The sequence below is a fragment of the Camelus dromedarius genome, chromosome 1 (assembly GCF_036321535.1).
Source record: "Camelus dromedarius isolate mCamDro1 chromosome 1, mCamDro1.pat, whole genome shotgun sequence".
Classification (NCBI taxonomy): Eukaryota; Metazoa; Chordata; class Mammalia; order Artiodactyla; family Camelidae; genus Camelus; species Camelus dromedarius.
Window position 1 is genome coordinate 16430489 of NC_087436.1, and position 19877 is coordinate 16450365.

At 41.9% G+C, this 19877-nt stretch overlaps 1 protein-coding gene across 5 annotated transcripts in view; it reads left to right on the top strand.

The window, feature by feature from the left end:
* The window catches only part of LRBA (LPS responsive beige-like anchor protein), a 620799-nt gene that overhangs the window by 599369 nt on the left and 1553 nt on the right, over positions 1–19877 (top strand). For 3 of the 5 annotated variants that reach the window (XM_031464854.2, XM_064490794.1, XM_031464859.2), the window contains exons 54-56: positions 7940–8041; positions 11021–11217; positions 15972–16123. In XM_031464854.2, the coding sequence (XP_031320714.2) occupies positions 7940–8041; positions 11021–11217; positions 15972–16123 (451 nt within the window). The remainder of the gene's footprint in view (positions 1–7939; positions 8042–11020; positions 11218–15971; positions 16124–19877) is intronic. The other 2 variants (XM_064490742.1, XM_064490851.1) reach the window with 2 other exon arrangements.

Consider the following 19877-nt stretch of genomic DNA (forward strand, 5'->3'; position numbering starts at 1 on the left):
TTGGTGTCAAATCCAGGATGTTTCTAATAGTTAAAGATGTGAAAACCCTCTTTACTTTTCACTAGTGCCTGACTTGCGTATCTTTAACAAAGGACCCTTAAAAATGTTAAGGAGGATATATCACAAAGAATTTTATGTGACTTGGGCATTTAGGATAGATAGATAAAAACAGTTAACTTTTTATTTTTCATGTATTTTATATTCATAAGAATCATAATGTTACGTATCAACAAATATGAACAAGATAGCATTTCAACAAATTTTCTAATACCTGTATTGTTTTTTGGAGGCAGAATTTTATAGTGTTTATATTTACTAGACACCCATGTGCAGCTACAGGAGCTATCAATGAGTCAGAGGCAAACCCCTCTATGGGGAATTGTGAAATGAAAAGTCTCAAGAAAATAGGATAAAACAAGTACATTAGTTAAGTAAAGTTTGATGTGTCCACACAGTGAAATACTGTACAGCCATTAGCGTATGAAGAACTTGTGACAGTGACATAGAAGGATATGCCCTTCCTATTGTTAAGTGTGAAAGATCACCAGACTACGTGAATAATACGATAGACTTTAACTATCTGTGTCTTGTATCCTATGCGTATTTATACATAGGAAAAAAAGTCTGAAATTATAGCAAAATGTTAGCAATGGTTTTTATGTAGTGGAAATTTGAGGCAGTTCATTTTCTTCATAATTTACTAAATTATATGAATGTTTTATAATGAGCGTGTATTATGTTGATAATCAGAGACAATAAACATATTTTACTTGGGAGGAAAATACCTTATGATGATAGTGTACCTTCACTTCCTGCTCAAGGCTTCCAGGTGTGAGTAGTTGTATCAGAATTAAATGGATTGTCCGGGAAGACTGGAAAGTCAAAGAGGAGGAGGAATGGGAGAAATCAAAGTATAATTTCTAGAAAAGAAGGTGTATTTTCTCCTTGACAAGAAACAATAGTTGTGAGAACTACCTCTAATTGGCATTTATGTGGCACAGGATCAGATATTCTATTTTGCAGAAAAGAGTGTCTGCAACAGAGGGTGGAAATGTGCATCACTCCACTATTGCCCCTGACACCGCCGCTGCTTGTGCTACTGGATGGTGCTCACTGGGTGCTCACTCTACGCCAGGACCCATCCTAACTAAGCACTTTGCAGAGTAACCATTAATCTTCACGTGGTCCTCTGTGGTAACTATTGGTATTATCCTTGTTTTATACATGAGGCACAGGGAGATTACCAGCCTTTACTTTCTGCCCTGGCCTTGAAGCTCCTGGATCTTACTAGACCGATGAGAACTTGCCCAGGGGAGGTCACGTAGCTAGCAGTGCTGGAGCCTGGATCCAAACCCAGGCACTCTAGGCCAGAGGCACCGTTCTTAACCACTAAACTGTACAGCACATTTAATTTGATTTTGTTGGACCACCAGTTGTAGAGAATTTGATGCAACATTATCACCAAAGCACTCTTTGTATTTGCAAAGGACAATATAATTTTGTTATACGGAGTTCTTAGGACAGTTATATGTCATGATTGGATTCTGTATTTTTAAAATATTATTACATGTGTTAGGGTTATACTTCTAACTATACAGCAGGCGGTATATACTCACACAAAGCCACCTTCTAATGTAGTGTCAGAGGATGATTTCATTGTCATAAACACCATATGTACACATATATGTATCATAGCAGGGGAGTAAAGGTTATAAAACAAGAACTTATTACTGATTTTTGTCCTAGTATTATATTGTCTTGCATTAATAATTCTAATATTATTTAGAAGAGGAAGCTACCAAAATTTACTGTCTGTTGGTTGTCACATCCTAAACTCATCTATGGCCTGTTTTCTGTAGTCTATATGTTTAACAAAATCAACATTTTTTCTTTTCAACAGAGACCACAGTGAATGGGGTGGGGGGAGGGTTGGTGGAGATGGAATGAATAGAGCCAACCTGGAAAATTTCTCTTTGTATAATTAAAATGTAGTAGTATAATTCCCATTGAAAAATTAGGAAGTTGATGGAAAGATTTAGCAACTAACCTCATTTCTGCTTCAAAAAACCATTTCCTTCCTTGATTGACCATTATGGTGAGCCACTGAGAAAGCTTAGGATTCAATTTCCATGTGAATCTTTATTGTTGGTCAATGTTTGGTAGTAATCAGATGGATGTAAAATGGAACAAAAGGCACTTTCAGAACAGAAGTATCCAGCTCTAGGAAACGGCTGACATACATTATACAATACTTAGATTTTCTTAAATCTGTATACACTTAGTAACTTAATTATGTATTTGGGTTCTTAAGTAAACTTGCATTTTTGTTCAAAATGAGTACTCTTTTGAAATGATCTTCTTTTAAAGCCAATTTTATATTTTGTTTTATGTCTCTAAGATGTACTAGATTTTACTGGGAAGTTATACTGGTTGCTTTCATTTAAGTACTTTATTAATTGATGGTAAATATTCATTTTGTATAAAAATTCAGTTGTAATAAATAGTTTTGGACTTCAGGACAGCTTTTTGACCTTTCTAATAATAGACGTATTTTCCTTGGGGTGGGTGGAGGTAATTAGGTTTATTTATTTTTTAATTATTATTTTTTTAATGGAGGTACTGGATATTGAACCCAAAACCTTGTGCATGCTAAAGACACACTCTTCCACTGAGCTATACCTTGCCCCCTCCAATAATAGATATTTATAATAGGTATTTATGAGATATTTATAACAGAAATTAGTTTATGGTAAGGTCAGCAATACCTGATTCAGTGACCGTTTTCAGTCAAATCATCTAGCAGGGAGGTTATAGCTCAGTGGTAGAGTGTGTGCTTAGCGTGCATAAGGTCCTGAGTTCAATCCCCAGTACCTCCCATTAAAAATAAATAAGCAAATAAACCTAATTAACCTCCTCCCCCACAAAAAAAAGAGACCCCCCCCCTAAAAAAAAGTAGGAGAGAAAAATAAAATCTAATCACCAAAAATACAAGGCCATATTTTATTTCCCTCCTTGTTTCCACAGTGCAGTGCACATGATGTATACCCAGTAAATGTTGTATACCCAGTAAATGTTATTAAGTCAATGAAGGAGTGAAGGAATGAATGAGTAAACAAATGGAAAGTGTTAACTTCTGTCCCAGGAGTCATCTAACCTAAGTATTAATTGGAAGACCTAATTTTATCTCGGTAAAACTGAATAGGGGAATGTTGACCTGCACTTCATGTCATGATAGGTGGTATGGAAGAGGTGAGTGAATGAAGGTGACACCCTCTCTGCTATTAACAACGTATTTAAACTGCTAATGAGAATTTTGCAGTGCCTTTTAAAAGTAATTTGATTTTCATTAAGACTGAGGAGATGATGCCAAAAATACCAAGAACTTTATTCATTTTTTTTAAAATGTAACTCTAGGTTTGCCAGAAGTACTTGTCAGGTCTGTTTTGACCTGGATTATTAATCCCCTTTCCCTTAATAGAGACAGATCTTTTGAAATATTTTCCTCATTGGGTATTTATGAACAGGATACTAGAGAAATTAGTTTCCTTCTTCTCTTCTTTCAGGCATAACTTTAAGTGGTTCAGAGTCCATTTGATGGAGAAATACACTTAGCGTTATGAGAGCGCCAAAGAAACACAGTTAATAACAGCATTTGTTATTCTGCCTAATGGTGTAAAACATTTCACCTAATATTTTAAAACACAGGTCCAATATAAATGCTTGGTGGGTATTATGGAGATCTTGCGCTGCTTAAACGCAAGTTGGTAGTTATAATGGTGTCTGTAAGTCAGTAACTGATACTCAGTCTTAGGTACTGAGAAAAGCACATCAGTGAAAACTGACGTGCCTTGGTGTTCGTGGTGGGATTTGGACTGTCTTTAATCTCCTTTGACTTGTTCATCTTCCTTTAAGGCCATCCATAAAGATGCACTGAGTATCCTTTTCAGCCTTTGGTTGGGATTTGCATCAGTAGTCATAAACCTGCTCTCCGGACAAAGACGCCCTTTCCTTTGAAGTAATTGCTCAAGCTTTTCAAAGCAGTCCAAGAAGTCTATCCTTTCTCTTTTTATTTTTCTTTAAGAAGAAGTTGAAGTGTAGCCCCTTAAACCAGCAGCAAGATAAATTTTTCTCTTCAGCTTTACTAAAAGCCATGACGATTTTTCAAGCAGTAAGACTTTAAGAGGTTCTTAAGGGAATCTGTTCTGCTTTATGACCTAGCTTTTGGTAGATCTTACTATCTCAGAAAGCAAAAGTAAAGACTTTTTGTACCCATTAACTGCTGCAAGTTTTTATCAAAGAATTAACCTGATACTTTTCAGAAGACTTTTCCCCTTGTTCTTTATTCGGTTTAGAGACTTCAGTGAGAGATGGCCAGAGCTTCGAGGTCTCTGAAAAAGTAATCTGAGGCCAGTATTGTCTTACATGAGCTGATTTTCCCCCTCGGTACTAACTCTGCTCTGATGAGTAGCTGGGACTGGCAGATGTGAATGCTGCTGTGAGAGTGAACTGCATGGTTCCCAGATTTTGTTTCTAGACTTTCCAAACAAACGTACACAGATACATATGCACACCGTTACTGGGACGTGGGATGGTATCGCTGTGTTGCAGGAGGAGGTGTAACCGTGTAACTACAGAGAAAGAAATGGATTCTGTGAGTCTCATGTGAAGCCTGGGTGCCCTCTGCCCTTTGTAATTTCATCCCAAGGGCTTCCCAAATACCTGATGAACTTCTCAGTTTGGACCTGTTGGATTTAAATCCCATATCATATAATTCTATTTGCTTAAGTGAAAATTTAATACGTAAAACATTGGTTCATTGGAACTTAAACAAATCCAGGTATTTATTTCGAACAGATTTTTCAATGAGAAAATGTCAAGAGCACTCGATCTGCACCGTGTGTAATAAAGGGAATGCAAGGTTCAGTCCTGAAACAGGACTGGAAATAGCTTTTCTTGGAGGAAATGAATCCTTATATTGTTGTATGTGGATTTTTAGAGGCCATTCATGTGCGTTTCCTAAAGGGGAGGAAAGTTCTGTAGCACAAGTCTTTGTGCAGGAAATCCAGCGAGTTTGTGAAACCAGGTACCTGAGAAGAACCCAATGACCAGAAGTCTACTCTTACGCTTTCAATTTCTTGGTTTTCTTTTCCTTTCCTTTTCTTTTCCATTCTGCCCCACCCCCACCCCACCCCACTCCCCAGATTTCCTGAACTGCCTAACCTGCTTCCTGGGTTAGCAAACATTTTGCCAAACTTTGAAGCCAGAGACCTAGCCTTGAATCGTTCTTTATGTAGAGATCAGGCCCTCGGAAAAGAAGTCTTTTTTTCAGTGTTTTAATTACACAGCATGAGCGCGTGTCTTCTGATTTGTGGAGGGGAAAATGATTGGTATAGTGTTGATTACTGGAAACTAGTATTTTGTAAGTAAAGCATACTTATAAAAAATTAAGAGTTTACAAAAAAGAATGCTTATATCTTAATTCACTTTATGGGGTTAATTGTGAGGCTGCCTAAGCTCTAACTTTATGGTCATGGAAAATTCTCAGTATTTCAACTGTTTGGCATTAAAGAAAGAAATCCAGTTGACAGCAGTCTTCTCACTTCCTCCCCATGTCCCTGAGAAAATATTCGTAGATCTACAAAACAAAAAGTTAGCATTGGCATGCTTAAGTGACAACGTCCTCTGGGTCCCCATTACCCATTTGTCCTCTGTTTGCTTTGCCTTCCACTTAGACTGCTGTCAGTTGTCTTCAGACTTTCATTTTCCACCGAGGAATTCCAAGACAATTCAAGTTAAAACACAAATCCCACCCCCCATAAAACGATAACTTACAAAATCAAAAAAGGAACAATCACACTGAGTATAGATTCATTAGATTTTAATGATTTCAGTTCTTGGTTTTAAAAAGGTTGCCAATAGATGTAATTAGCCATGCATTTCAAAATTAACATTGTATGGTATTTTTGTGGAAAAGGAAAGGAAACCATGAATCGGGGCTGAAGTATTGGTGACTTTTAAGGACACATTTATTTCTAATTTTTGTGGCAAGACTGAACTCCAACAGAAATTTAGGTAGTTCAGATTGGTTTGCATTATTTGCTTCTTTTCTTAACGAATTTCCCAAATTTATATACCTTCTAAGGAAAAAAATCATTGCTCTTGTAACAAATGCTTTCTGGTTTAGAAAATGTCTAGTAAACATTGTATTAAGGAGGGTTTCTCTCCCCAAAGCAGTTTTAAAACTGAATCAAATGAAACCAAGCCCCTTGTTCCATTTACCCCTGGCCTTTTATTATGTCATTTGAGGTCTCCGTTTGTCACCAAGTGTGCAGGCCAGTTCCTGCGTCTGACTGCATATAGCGTGTGCGGAGGTTAATACAGTATCTCTTCACTTACGTCTCACTCAGAAGTACCCATAAGTACCTATAGTCACCGGAAGCCAGGAAGGACACTGTGGGGACACGGCTGTGTGTGATGCCCTCCGGTGAACGCACTGTAGTAATTAGGGAGCCGATCAGACATGAAGTAACTGCAGGCCCAGGGGCAGTGGGGCTGGAAGCGCAGAAGCCAGGCTCTGTCTTCCCAGTGGAGGCCTCTCCTGGTTTGGCGCGGATCTGTGTACATTCATTCAGTAAGGTTTGTTTTCCTCCCCCGCCCCGCACCCCCCCAAGCATAGGCATGCACATAAATTTGCTTGACATTTCAGAGGACATTGACCATCCTAAAACCCACTAGGAGATTTTTTTGACCACAAGCATTTGCCTTTCCAAGGGCAGTAGGTTTCTGCTGGATTTTCCCTGATCTGCCCGACCTCTCTCCTCAGGGTGGGTGACTGTTCCAAGCGTATGCGGTTAGGATAACAAGTTATTCTTTTCCACAGAGTTCCACAGATGGCAGTAGTGACCTGTTTTCTGGGCACATTTGCCCCTGTGGATTCCACAGTATCATTTGTCAGTCAGACTATGCAACCAACCCTCATCAAGGACATCTAAGAATGCTGCCACCGGCCCCTTTCATTAAGGCGTTTGTGCCTTCATCCCCAGAGACTATAAAAGTAGGAGGACCCATTTGTCTTAAAATAGCATTTTTCAGGCTAAATATGGAATTCAGACATGAAATCAAGGCACCCGTCAAGCCCATTACTGTTTTACTTGCCAGTGCTGGGCCATTCACAGTGTGGGTTCCTGGTCAACCAGCCCATTGTCTTTTCAGTTTGGGACTGAGATACAGGATGACTTCTACTGGTGAGAATGTTCTGAAGCATCTCCCAGTACTTGGATAGTCCTCCATCCCTCCTTCACCCCCCTCCCCTAATTGTCAGTCACCATCAGTAGAATCACATTTAACAGTCTGATTTCCCCCCTCTGTGCTTTGAATGAACCATCGAGAAATATACTCTATAAGATTTTGTATCAGGATAAAACAGAACTTAAGGAAAGACAATAAGTATTTAAGAGAAGGGCTGCTTCGTGATATCGTGAACCCTGGTTCAGACTGTCCTTATGTGACAGGGGTCTCAGTGGCCCACGGAGGAGGAAGCCTAGGTGAGGGGGGAGCTGAGGAGACCACCTTTCTGTGAAATGTGAATTATAAATTCATTCATAAATCATCTAACCAAGGGGCTCATATTTGTATTTCCTAAGTATCTAAGGCCGTTTATAATGCAGATTTTTGTCTTATTTTATTCGCTTTTAAACTATTGTTTTTTGCCTGATAATCATGTAAGGTTTAGAAACTGAGCAACACATGTTCCTCAAACTATAGAATATAGTTTGGATCTACTAAAACGGGACTTTGGGACAAATTCCCGAGCTATAGATTAAAGATTTAGGTATAATGGGAATTAGGAACAAATTCTTGCTTATTTAATCTGAGTAGAGGGAGGTCACCCCTGCATGAACCTGAATTGATTTGTTCTTCTACGTGTTTCTCCCTAAAGGTGAGGCCGCCGCCCCGCGGGCCGTTTTGACGGGCCACGACTGCGAGGTCACCTGTGCTGCCGCCTGTGCCGAGCTGGGCCTGGTGTTAAGTGGCTCTAACGGTAAATCTACGTCGCTTTGTGGGGTGTCTCCTAGACACAGATCACCGCGGATGAATTTGGTGCCTCTTTCTCTAGAGCTGCGCTCTTAAGCTAGCCATGAGCCACACGGGGCTGTTTACGTTCACTGAAAGGAAATGAAATTAAAAATTCAGTTCCCTGGTGGCACTAGCCGCATTTCAGGGGCTCAGTGTTCACACAGGACTAGTGGCTACTGTGTTGGACAGCCCCGAAAGGGGAGCATTTCCATCACTGCAGAAAGCTGAGTTTCACAGCTTGGCTCTAAAGAGTGGGGCAAGAACAAGGACCACCTTTGTATGTTTGTTTATCCTTCTGGACTCCGACTGGGCTGGGTTCCATCTCACACCTGAACGGGAACTCCCGACACAGTCTGTTTTACCTTCCAAGTCTCTGAACTAGGCAGGGGCCATGGTGGCTTTGAGAACAGAGTGGAAAGATGCTTAAATTAAGCTGGTTTGCCTGGAGTTTTGCATCATCGTATGTTTAGGCCAAAAATACTCAGCAAGCTTTCCAAGAGCACACACAACACATCAGGATCTGACCAGGAACAGAGCTGTTTCCAGTTCACTGCTTATTCGACTGTAATAGTCTATCCATCTCTCTGTCCTTCTGCCCTGAACTGAATGACGTCTGAACACAAAAAAACTACTGTAATCCCATGTCTTTTAGGTTTATCTAATGGAGATGTGTAGAGTTTTTGAGTCACCTTATCTGTGTCTTGAACTATAAAAGTCAAGCTAGCAAGAAGATTGTGGTTAAAAATTTAGTTGGTCAAAACAATGAAATAACAATAGCAAGAATTCTGTAACTACTGAGTTTCTTTCCTTCTTACACCCAGTGATTTCATTTATCCTGAGCTAACATGAGTTCTTAGATTATCTGTTATCCAAGTCGGACATATAAAACAAACCTGTCATATTACAGGCTGTCCTCACTTTGCACGGTGGTATGGGACCATTAAAATGACTGTGCAAGATGGAACCATGCAATGAGACTGAAAACCAATAATTTCAGTGGGAAATACTATGATTACTAATAATCAATGGGAAAGTTTAATAACCAGTGGGAGATTTTATGATTGTTCCATGGTCTTTAAAAATTTATACCAAAACATAAAAACATTTTCCTGTTCAGTGTTATATGTACATACATACACATACATATATATGGACGTGAAGAAAATAGTAAAACTCAACATTTACTTACTTAGTACACTGTAATTTAAAACATTTCATTGAGAATGAAAGTATTTTATTTCTTTGTGAAAAACATACCAACAGTACTTTAAACAGTGCCTGCCCCTTCTGCCCAAGTAACTTGAGAATCTTTTCTGTGCCTTGACCAGTTGTCAGACTCCTTCCTAAGATTGGATTAGCTTCCGACATTTTGTCTTCTGTGCTTTCAGTGTCATAAAACATCTCCTAGGTTTTCTTTAATGTGAAGGATTTTTCTGGCATCGCTTCTTCGGGGACATCCTCATGTTGGTTACAGCCACTTTCCCAGCTCCCGTCAGTCAGGTCCCCTGGACGCACATCTGCGGCGTCTCAGCAGCCCCAGCTTTCCCTCGGTCAACTCGCTCTTCTCTAACTCCACTTAGGTTTGATTCGCATTTCACTTTCAGCTTCATCACCTTTCTTGTCCTTACTGTTAACTTACCTTTGTAGGCTGACACCCTCCTCCAATGATGCATTTGTGTAAAATGTCATAGTTTTATCACTGGTGGACAAGGAGGCAACACAGCTACAGAGTGTGCTGTCTGTGCACGAGCTGAGTCACAGACACGCGGGGACCTTTCCCTGAGACTCTGAAAGGTGTGACGGGCTCAGTCACCTGAAATGATGCACACCTGCTATTTGTAGTGATTTGTGGGCTGAAGAGCTGGCCATGAAATGTGCACTTTACTTAATTACTGTGAGAACTGACGTCTGAACTGTGGTGTTGAGGGACTAGGTTATTTAGAGCGATAAGTGAAATTCCTGCATGCTGAAACTGTGCAGAGCAAAGACTGCCTTCTGTGTTTACATCGAGAACGCTGAAAAGTGGTCTGAGTGGTCAAGAATAAGCCGAGAGGTACCTTTAATAGTCGCGTGGGGAATAGGTGATGCAGCGTGGAGAGGAGCAGGACACACTGTCTATTACTACTTCTGTCCAGCTCAGGCATTCCTTAGAACCTACTCGTCACACAGGCAGTTTTGGCTGCGTACTCCCCTGCTCCGCCTGTAGCAGGCACTCAGCAAAGATGACCGAGCACTGCTCGGAAGGGCTACTGGGCAGATTCTCCATCCTCCTCGGGCAGCTCGGCCTGCAGGTCAGCCTGGGGAGCGGGGAGCGGTGGGTGCGGCTTCTTGGTTTAGGGGACAGCAGGCAAGCAGGCTCGTTCTCCAAGCAGAAGTGGCAGAAGGATGTCTGTGTGGATTTACTTGGGGGCGAGGAGTGGACTACCCGGGGCCGCGTTCACTGCAGAGCAGTGAGCAGCGGGAGGGAAGAAGGCTTGGACCTTAGAGTTCTCCCCCTCACAGGCCAGATGCCACCACCAGAGAGCCCGGGAGGTGGCAGGGTGGGGTGTAGAGGATCAGAGTGTGCCTGGCGGCACCCCATGTTTGATAGTGGCCCAGCTGTCTGGGAAACTCTTCTAGGATTTGAAATCTGTCCTGTTCCTTTCTCAATTCCTCCACTTTTTATCATCTCTTGGCATAATGAATTTCATAAAGTAACTTCCTGTCTCTTGAGCAGTGGACTTGAACACGTACAACCTAGCTTTCTCTTCTCCCAAGTGGAAGGTGAGTTCCAGCCAGCGTGCAGGTTTTACAAAATAACTAATATGTCGTTTTTGAAGGCCTTCAACCGCTGTAATATGGCACTGTCATCCTGCTGGACCTGTGCTCAGCCAAGATTCAGACCACATTTGTCTGTCCTCATGGAAAAACGTCATTTTGCCTTTTGTTTCTCCTGTTTTCTCAGAAGGACCATGTCTCATACATTCCATGAATGGAGACTTGTTGAGGACTTTGGAGGGCCCTGAAAACTGCCTGAACCCAAGACTCATTCAGGCTTCAAGAGAGGGTCACTGTGTCATATTCTATGAAAATGGCTTCTTCTGTACATTCAGTGTGAACGGAAAACTCCAGGCCACTATGGAAACCGATGACAACATAAGGGTGAGTGTACCTTGTAGAATTTTCAACCTTCTGTGTTTTCACCTCAAAGTGTGGCAAGCGAGGAGGGAGAGGGTTCACCAAAGAAACTTCTGGTTTTAGTAACCAAGGCTCTCTCTTCCACTCCAAGAGGGAGTCATGAGGTGGCACTGGGGTGGGGCTGGTACCTCCCAGACCCCAGTGCATCCGAGTGCCCAGCGCCTGAGACCACCAGGTGAGGCCCAGGAGGGACCTGCAGCCCATGAGCTTCTCTTCAGGTTGTGTGAGGCCATCCTGGGTGGCTTTCAGTGGCACTGCTCTTTTTCTTTGTTGTTTCTGGTTTTCTGTCTAAGAAAGTTCACCGCAGGTGGTTGTTTTCTGAGTCTCAGAGCTAAAATAGTGCCATAGATCATCCATCAACTGGACCGTCTGCCTTTGAGCAGGCTGACGGTGGGCGGGGTCGGGGCTCTGACGGTGTGGGACCAGCATCCCATTTCAGACTTGACTTCTTGGCGGGTAACAAGACCCAGACTCACCAGGTTAGGGAAGCTGGGCTGCAGGTTCTGACGTGCATCAGGCAGCACGGTTTTGCTTTCGGCCTACGGGAAGTGGTGGTGCTGGCGGGCCCTGCGCGTCCTGCTTCATTCTCAGGACGGGAGTAAGTGTTCGAGGCTGAAGAAGAGAGGAGGGACTGCTCTTAGGAGAGGCTACCTTTTCAAGGTCCTTTTTTTCTCACCTCCAAACATCTTCATGCAGGTGAAGGTAAAATGAAGCCGGTGTTCCTGTCACCTTCTGGGATAGGGTTGGAGGTGCAGGTGAACCGGGTACAGTGAGGGAACCCAGGACACATTGGGGATGGCAAGAGGGTCGCAGAGGCCTTTGCCCTGGGAGTGTGGCTTCAAGCTTGTTCTGGCCATTTTACTCGTGGTTTTTCCTGACTTGGGCCAGCTTGGCTTGTTGCTGGTGGATCCAGCCGGTGTTCCAGGTTCTTGTCCCGTCCCAGAAAGAATTCAGAGACAAGACGTAGAGGTTAAAAAAGTAAAGTGAGAATTTATTAAAGGATGGATAGTACACTCAAGGGGAGAGCGGGCAGGCTCAGGTGAGCGGCTGCCCCAAGTTTCTTTGGCAAGTTGGTTACATAGAGTGTATGAATGAATGGGTGGAATATTCACTGGGGAGGGAAGGGTTTGGGGTCATATTCCCTGACTTCCAAACCACCTCCACCTTCCCTAGGGGAGGGATTTTGTCCTTATTTAGTCTGGATTGGAAGTCTCGTGGAGTCGGTGCATGATGGGTACTTCTAATCTGCAAGGCTAATTTTATTGAAATGAGGGCATAATGAGCAAAAGGTTACCCTTGGACACTGGAGATGCCTGCCTTTTCCCACCTTTCTTTGTTGGCCTCTGGGCCACTTACCACGCCCAAAGGTGTGACCACTTACCAGCCCAGAGGTTCCTGCTTTTCTTTCTCTACCTAAGGACCCCTGGTGCCTGCATAACGTATGGTTTCCTGCATTTGGCCTGTGGTCCTCCTTTCTGCCCAATTTCTGCCATTTGGTGTGTGTCCCCCTTTCTCTGCTCGTATCTCGCTATCTGCCTGCGCTAACAGGGTGACATAAGTTCTCCTAGTTTCCCAGACCTGGTCTGATCACCCCTTTCTATCACGTAAATCCTGGGGTCAGGAGGTATAAAGGAACAGAAACCCTAAATGTCGATCCCACTGGGTGCTTCCTTCACTCAGCAAGCGGCTTTCTTCTGCCTCCCTTTCTCTCCGTGGGTTTCTCCATCGCATCTTGACCGCTGCAGAGGCCTGCGCAGGGACACTCACACGGCTTTCGCTTTTCCCTTCCTTCATTTAACCAAGTGCACATCAGAGGATTTTCCTTTCTTTTCTTCACAATAATAATGCTGATCATCTGTCACTCTGAGTTGTGATCAGAGTGTCAGCTACACTAATAAATCTGTAAAATAATTTGAAATCCCTTGCTGGCTTAAACCATTTCTGTGGCATTTCGGTTCGCACCCACAGCTCTGGGAAGCTCCTGGAGGCGGTCGGTCGCAGGAAGCCTTCTGCAGCCTGTTCCCACGCGCAGGCCTTTCCTCTCTGCCCTACGGCCATTGTTTTTTTCCAAGATTTCCCGCTGGATTTTAGGCTTAAACAATCCACCGCCTTTCCCCCAGCACTCCTGCACTTTATCATGCTAACTTGCAAGTGGCAACTGTGTGATGAAAGCGAGCTGGCCTAAAACTAGCCCCGCCTGCCCATGGCCCCAGAGACGCCCTGTCACAGCTCACTGCCTGGGGACAGAGGGGAGGAAACCGCAGGCTGCGAAGGAGGGACATCACGGAGCAGCACTCCCACCTCCGGCCTGCAGTCGGAGCCCCTGTAAGGATGGGAGACTGTGGAAACAAATTAGTCACTAGCTCAGATCAGAAATTAAGTTTCTTTGAAATACCGAGAACCCTGCAGGCAGGCAGCCTGGGGAACCTCTGTGCTAATCAAGGCTGCCCACCTGTTTTTATTTAGATGCCAGATTGTTCGGTGGCATTTGGTTAACATATCATAGCACATCAACTAGGCAGTGTTTAGATGTCTTAATGAGTAGCTTAAATTTAAGTGGGCAGCCTGTTTAGAGCAGGAAAGGTCTGTTATCCCTAACAAGGGATAACCACCGTTTCGCCCGGAGGAGCTCATTTATTTTCTCTTCCTGAGGAAGCTGTGTTTGAAGATGTGATCGTCCCCAGCAGACAGCTGTGGCCTGTGGGTGCCTCCTGAGAACCAGTGCAGCCTCAGTGTTGTCCTGGCATCAGGATTTCTGAGGGTGAAGTAACATGTCCTCAGGGCCCTCTTACATCGCTAGTCTCAACCCTGCCTGATAACTAGAATTAAGAACTATGTGAATGCTGGTCTGGGTGATAGGGTGCTGTTCAGGAAATGCTACCCTGGCTCTTACGTCCAGGGAAATTTGACAAGTCCCTCATGAGAAAGGCCAACAAAATATTTTTTAGCCTCAGCAGGCACCTGGTTTATTAAAATGTTTTAGATGCTGATAAATGTGTAGTCCTGAAAGTCCAGGTCTTATTTATTTCAACACAGAACTAGGATTAGAGATTCTTTACTCTGGAACAAAGAATTAAAGATTAATGGTTTTAATTTATGTTTTAATATAGCACTTATCCAGTAAAAAGCCTCAAGTTATAAAACTCAAGTGAACCACAACCATGAGGTTAATGGATTTTCATCAGCTGAATTTCATAAGTGTAGCAAATAATTATTTGTTGTAGTCTTCATTGCCTTTCCCAGATACCCCCTAGAGATGGCCATTTGTGAAATGAATGGGAGGAAAGGATATTGGTTTTTACTCATATTGAAAAATCTTCCTATTTGTATTTAGTTAAAATTTAGAGAATACTTCTTACGTGTAACTATCTTCCACCCATGGGATTTTATTTGTTACATGTATTTTTGTGTCCTTGAGAATAAGCTATATTTAGGAGATCTCTAAAAGTTGGCATTTGCATGAATGTGAATTGAATGGCTAAGAAATAGTCCTTAATTTTCTATGATTTAAAAAAATTGGGGGAGCAAAATGTAGATTAAAGACTTAAGGCAACTATACTGAAACTCTGAGTGCAGAAGACTGTAAATATATTTTCCAGAAGGTAGGTAATTTCTTTCTGGCTCGCTCATACAATCTGGATTCCTGTGTTCACTGTGTCCTGGTGGACGTAAGACTACAGGTGTTTGCAGTGACTTGTAGAACTCCCGATGCCACCCAGGTAAGGAAAGGAAATGTGTGTCTCAGTAACCTGGGAAAAGGAGAGGAAGGGGTAAGACAATCAGCTTTTGGAATGGGGAGGGACCTTTTATATCAGAGGAGTCGCCACACTTTTCTCTGTAGAGGGACAAATAGTAAATATTTTCGGTTTTGCAGGCTCTATATTTTGTTGCAATTACATGTGAAAATAGCCAGAAATGAATGGGTGTGGCTATGTTCCAATAACCCTTATTTATGGACACTGAAATTTGGAATTCATATTATTGCCACGTCATGAAATATTATTCTTTTGACTTTTTTTTCCAACAGTGGAAAAAATTTTAAAAGTTGTATGTAATAGGGGGTGGCCTGCTTTTGGGGCTGAAGAGCAAATTGCACGTCTGTGCTTTGTGACCAGCAAGAAGCGGTCGGTCCTGGGGCAAGAAGAAAATGCTTAACCCGGGCTTCAGCACCTGAAAGTCGTGGGCCTCTACCCAGCTGTCTTCCCAGCCACTGTAAAAATCCCGTGGGCCTAGGGAGGGCGCCCCAGCTGCAGGCGGTCTCCGGGGGGCCGGAGCCCAGGGGCAGCAGGGTATTCTTGGGGATATGAGGTCATCTAGCGCTATCTGCTTGGCCTCGGCACAAAATGGGCTTAGCACGTCTGCGTTCCAACCAGAGAGATGCCTGGAAGCTCCTCACAACAGAGAGCTGGTCCCCATCCACGGCACACACCGTAGAACAGGAAGAGTGTGCCACCTCTTCCTTAAAAAGCAAAAATTTTATCAGCAAAAATTAAAGAAAACAAAAAACAAAACCTCTAACATTGCCTGACTTTGCCCATTTGATTTTGGAACAATGGCAAAAGTCTTCTATGACTCATGATTTCCTAAAGCCTCAGGAATACAAGCTCTCTCCCTTCTCTGTGCGCTGCAGTAGCTGCATTGTGGGGAATTCATCAGAAATGGGGTGGGGGGCGGTTTTCCTCGAGCCACATCTCTCCTGAATGTTGCCTGTCTCCTAGGCCATCCAGCTGAGCCGGGACGGGCAGTACCTGCTCACGGGAGGAGACAACGGTGTGGTCGTGGTCTGGCAGGTGTCTGACCTCAAGCAGCTCTTTGCCTATCCAGGCTGCGATGCCGGGATCCGGGCCATGGCCCTGTCCTATGACCAGAGGTAACACTGGAATCAGGGTCTACTACTGGCGGCTTTAAAACCTGTGGACAGAATTTACTTAAATGGGCTGGGGTGTGAGGGTCACCTGTGCAATCAAAAAAGCCATTGAATATTGGGGTTTTCCAAGAGACTTTTTTTAAAGCGTGATTTTCCTTCTGATGGCATTGCCAATCTTGGACAAAGGCTGAGTTCTCTAGGAATAGACAGGATTTAAGTAACGAAGGCTCCAATTATATTGCTGTAAAGCTTTTTGTATTTCTTTAAAGTACCTTTATCTTCTGGTATAAAGTTTAATGTGAAATGTCTGTATGTCTGTGATGATGCCATTGAGAAACCTGGCTTATTTCTGAAAACCTACATTTTGGGGAGATAACCTTTATCTGGTATCTCTATTTGGCATTTCCAGAACTTTTTCATCATTCCATCTCATAGTACCCTTTGACGTGCAAAGCTTTTAATTTTGATGAAGTCTGACTTATCTAATTTTTTCTGCTGTTGCCTGTGCTTTCAGTGTCATATCCAAGAAATCACTGCAAAATCCAGTGTCATGAAGCTTTTCCTCTATGTTTTCTCCTGAGAGTCAAATAACTCATATTTAGTTTTGATCCTTTTTGAATTAATGTTTGTATATGATGGTAGGTAAGTCTCTAACCTCATTCTTTTGCATGTGGGTATCAGTGTTTCCAGCACTACTTGTTGAAAAGACTGTCCCTGTATGTGGGAGCTTGTTCTGGGCTCTCTGTTCTATTCCGTTGGTCCATATGTCTGACGTGAGGCCAGAGCCACATTGTTTCGATTATTGTAGCTTTCTAGTAAGTTTTGAAATCGGGAAGTATGGGATATCCAATTTTGTTGTTCTTTTTTGAGATTGTTTTGGCTCTTTGGGGTCCTTAGAGATTCCATGTGAATTTTAAGATAGGTTTTTCTGTTTTTGCAAAAAAACATTGGGATTTTCATAGGAGTTAGTTTGACTCTGTAGATTTCTTTGGCTAGTATTGTCATTTTAACAATATTAAGTCTTCCAATCCATATACGTGTGATGTGTTTAAACACTTACTTATGTCTTTAATTTCTTTCACCAATAGTTTCTGATTTTTAATATACAAGTCTTTTGCCTCTTTGGTTAAATTTATTCCTGCGTATTTTATTCTTTTTATTGCTATGATGGAATTGTTCTCTTAATTTCCTTTTCAGATTGTACATTGCATTGTATAAAAACACAACTTATTTTTGTGTGTTGATTTTGTATCCTGTGACTTTGCTGAATTCATAAGCTCTAACAGGTTTTTTTTTGGGGGGGGTGGAATCTTTAAGGTTTCCTACATAAAGATCGTTATCATTTGTAATAGAGACAGCTTTACTTCTTCCTTTCCAATTTAGATGCCTCTTCTTTCTTTTTCTTGCCTAACTACTCTGGCGAGGACTTTTTGTACTATATTGAATGGAAGTGGTTAAAGCAGGATCCTTGTCTTGTTCCAGGTCCCAGTCAGGGGAAAAGCTTTCAGTATTCACCACTGAATATGGTGTTAGCTGTGAATTTTTCATAAATGCCTTTTATCATGTTGAGATATTTTCCTTCTACTCTTAGTTTGAGTGTTTTTATCATGAAAAGATGTTGAATTTTGTCAAATGCCTTTTGTTCATGTGGGGTTTTTTGGTTGTTAATTCTCTTGGTATGATATATATACTACATCAATTTGTTTTTGTATGTTGAACCATCCTTTTGTTCCCAGAATAAATCCCACTTGGTCATGGTGTATGATCCTCCTAATGTACCACTGAATTTGGTTTGCTAGTATTTGTTGAAGATTTTTATCTCACTGTTCATAAGAAATATTGATCTGTAATTTTTTGTAGTGTCTTTGACTTTGATGTTAGGGTATGTTGGCCTCATTAAATGACTCAGGAACTGTTCTCTTCAGTTTTTTAGAAGTGTTTGAGTTGGTGTTAACCCTTCAAGTGACTGGTAGAATTCACCAGTGAAGCTCTGGTCCAGGGCTTTTTTTTTTTTGTTGGGAGGTTTTTGATTACTGGCTCAATCTCATCACTAGTTATGAGTCTATTCAGATTTTCTATTTCTCCATGATTAAATTTTGGAATATGTGTTTCTAAGAATTTTTCCATTTCATCTAGGTTTTCCAATTTATTGGCATATAAATTTCCTAGTATTACCTTATTATCTTTTATTTATATAAAACTGGTGGTGATAATGTCTCCACTTTATGATTTTAGTAATTTGAGTCTTTTTCTTAGTCTAAAATTTTCTTGACCTTTCAACAAACCAACTTTTGATTTTGTTGATTTTCTCTATTTTTCCAGCTTCTATTTCCATTCTAATCTTTATTATTTCATTCCTTCTGTTATGCTTGGGTTTAGTTCATACTTTTTTCTAGTTCTTTAAGGTGCAGAATTGGGTGAGTTTTTTTTTCTTTTAATAAATGTGTTTATAGCTATAAATTTCCCAGTTTTTGCTGCATCTTGGAAGTTTTGGCTTGTCTGTTTTCCTTTGAGTCAATATTTTGTAATTTCCTTTGAGATTTCTTTTTTGACCCATTGGTTAATCTCCACAAACTTACGCATTTTCCAGTTTTCCATTATGATGTCTAGTTTAATTCTATTGCGACTAGAAGAAATACTTTATCTAGGAGAATAGTCCATGTGAATTTGAGAAAAAAAATCTGTTTATTCGGCTGTTGTTGGGTGAGTGTTCATCTGTGTGTCAGGTCCAGTTGGTTTTTAGTACTGGCTCAGCTCCTGTTTCCTACTCTCCTTTCTGGTGGTTCTGCCCATTAATGAAAGTGGGGCATGCAAGTCAGCAGCTGTTACTGTAGGGCTGTTTGTTCTTCCCTTCAGGTCTGTCAGTGCTGGTTCCATGTATCTTGGGGCCGCTGCTGTTTGGTCATGTGTTAGTAATTAATTGCTGTATCGTCTTGACGAATTGCCCCTTTTATCACTGTATAGTGTCCTTATTTGTCTCCTGTCATATATTTTGACTTAAAGCCCATTTTGTCTAGTATTTGGGTAGCCACCCCAGCTCTCTTCATTATTTGTGTGGAATATCCCCTTCCATCCTTTCATGTTTAACCTGTTTTTGTCTTTCGATCTTTGAGTAGACGGTAGACGGCATATAGTCTGATCACGTTTATTCATTTTGCCAGTCTCTCTGCCTTTTGATCAGAGTTTAATCCCTTTAAATTACTGATAAGCAATTTGCTTTGCTTTCTACATGCCTTAGAACTTTCTCATTTCATTACTGCATTCTTTTGTGTTTAGTTGATTTTTTTGTAGTGACATATTTTCATTCCTAATTTTGATAATCAGGTACTACTAAGGATGCTAAAGATGGCATCTAAGGACTGTCCTAAGCAAGCCATACAGCGAAAGGATTCAGATTATAGGCTTCTGCCCCCAGGAGAGGCTCCTCTAAAGTTCCTGTCTTACTGCTCCATCTGTCTCCCTGCACTGCCTGCTCAGGGACAGGGGAAGCAAGCAGCGGCTCTCATCTATAATGATGATTTCAGTGAGTCACTGTGTTATGAGGCTAAAGCTCCTACTCTTCACATGATGGACAGAGCACATTCTTCTGTGGAGCAGAGCCCAGCCTAAATTATGGCCCACCCTCTGCTTTCTTACTCTTCTGATATCAGAGAGATTCTGTCACTTGATCATGTGCCGCTTTCTCCACCAACAGGTAGATTGTGATACCAGATTCAGATCTGGACTCAGCAGCCAACCCCCCCCCCCCCAGCAGTTA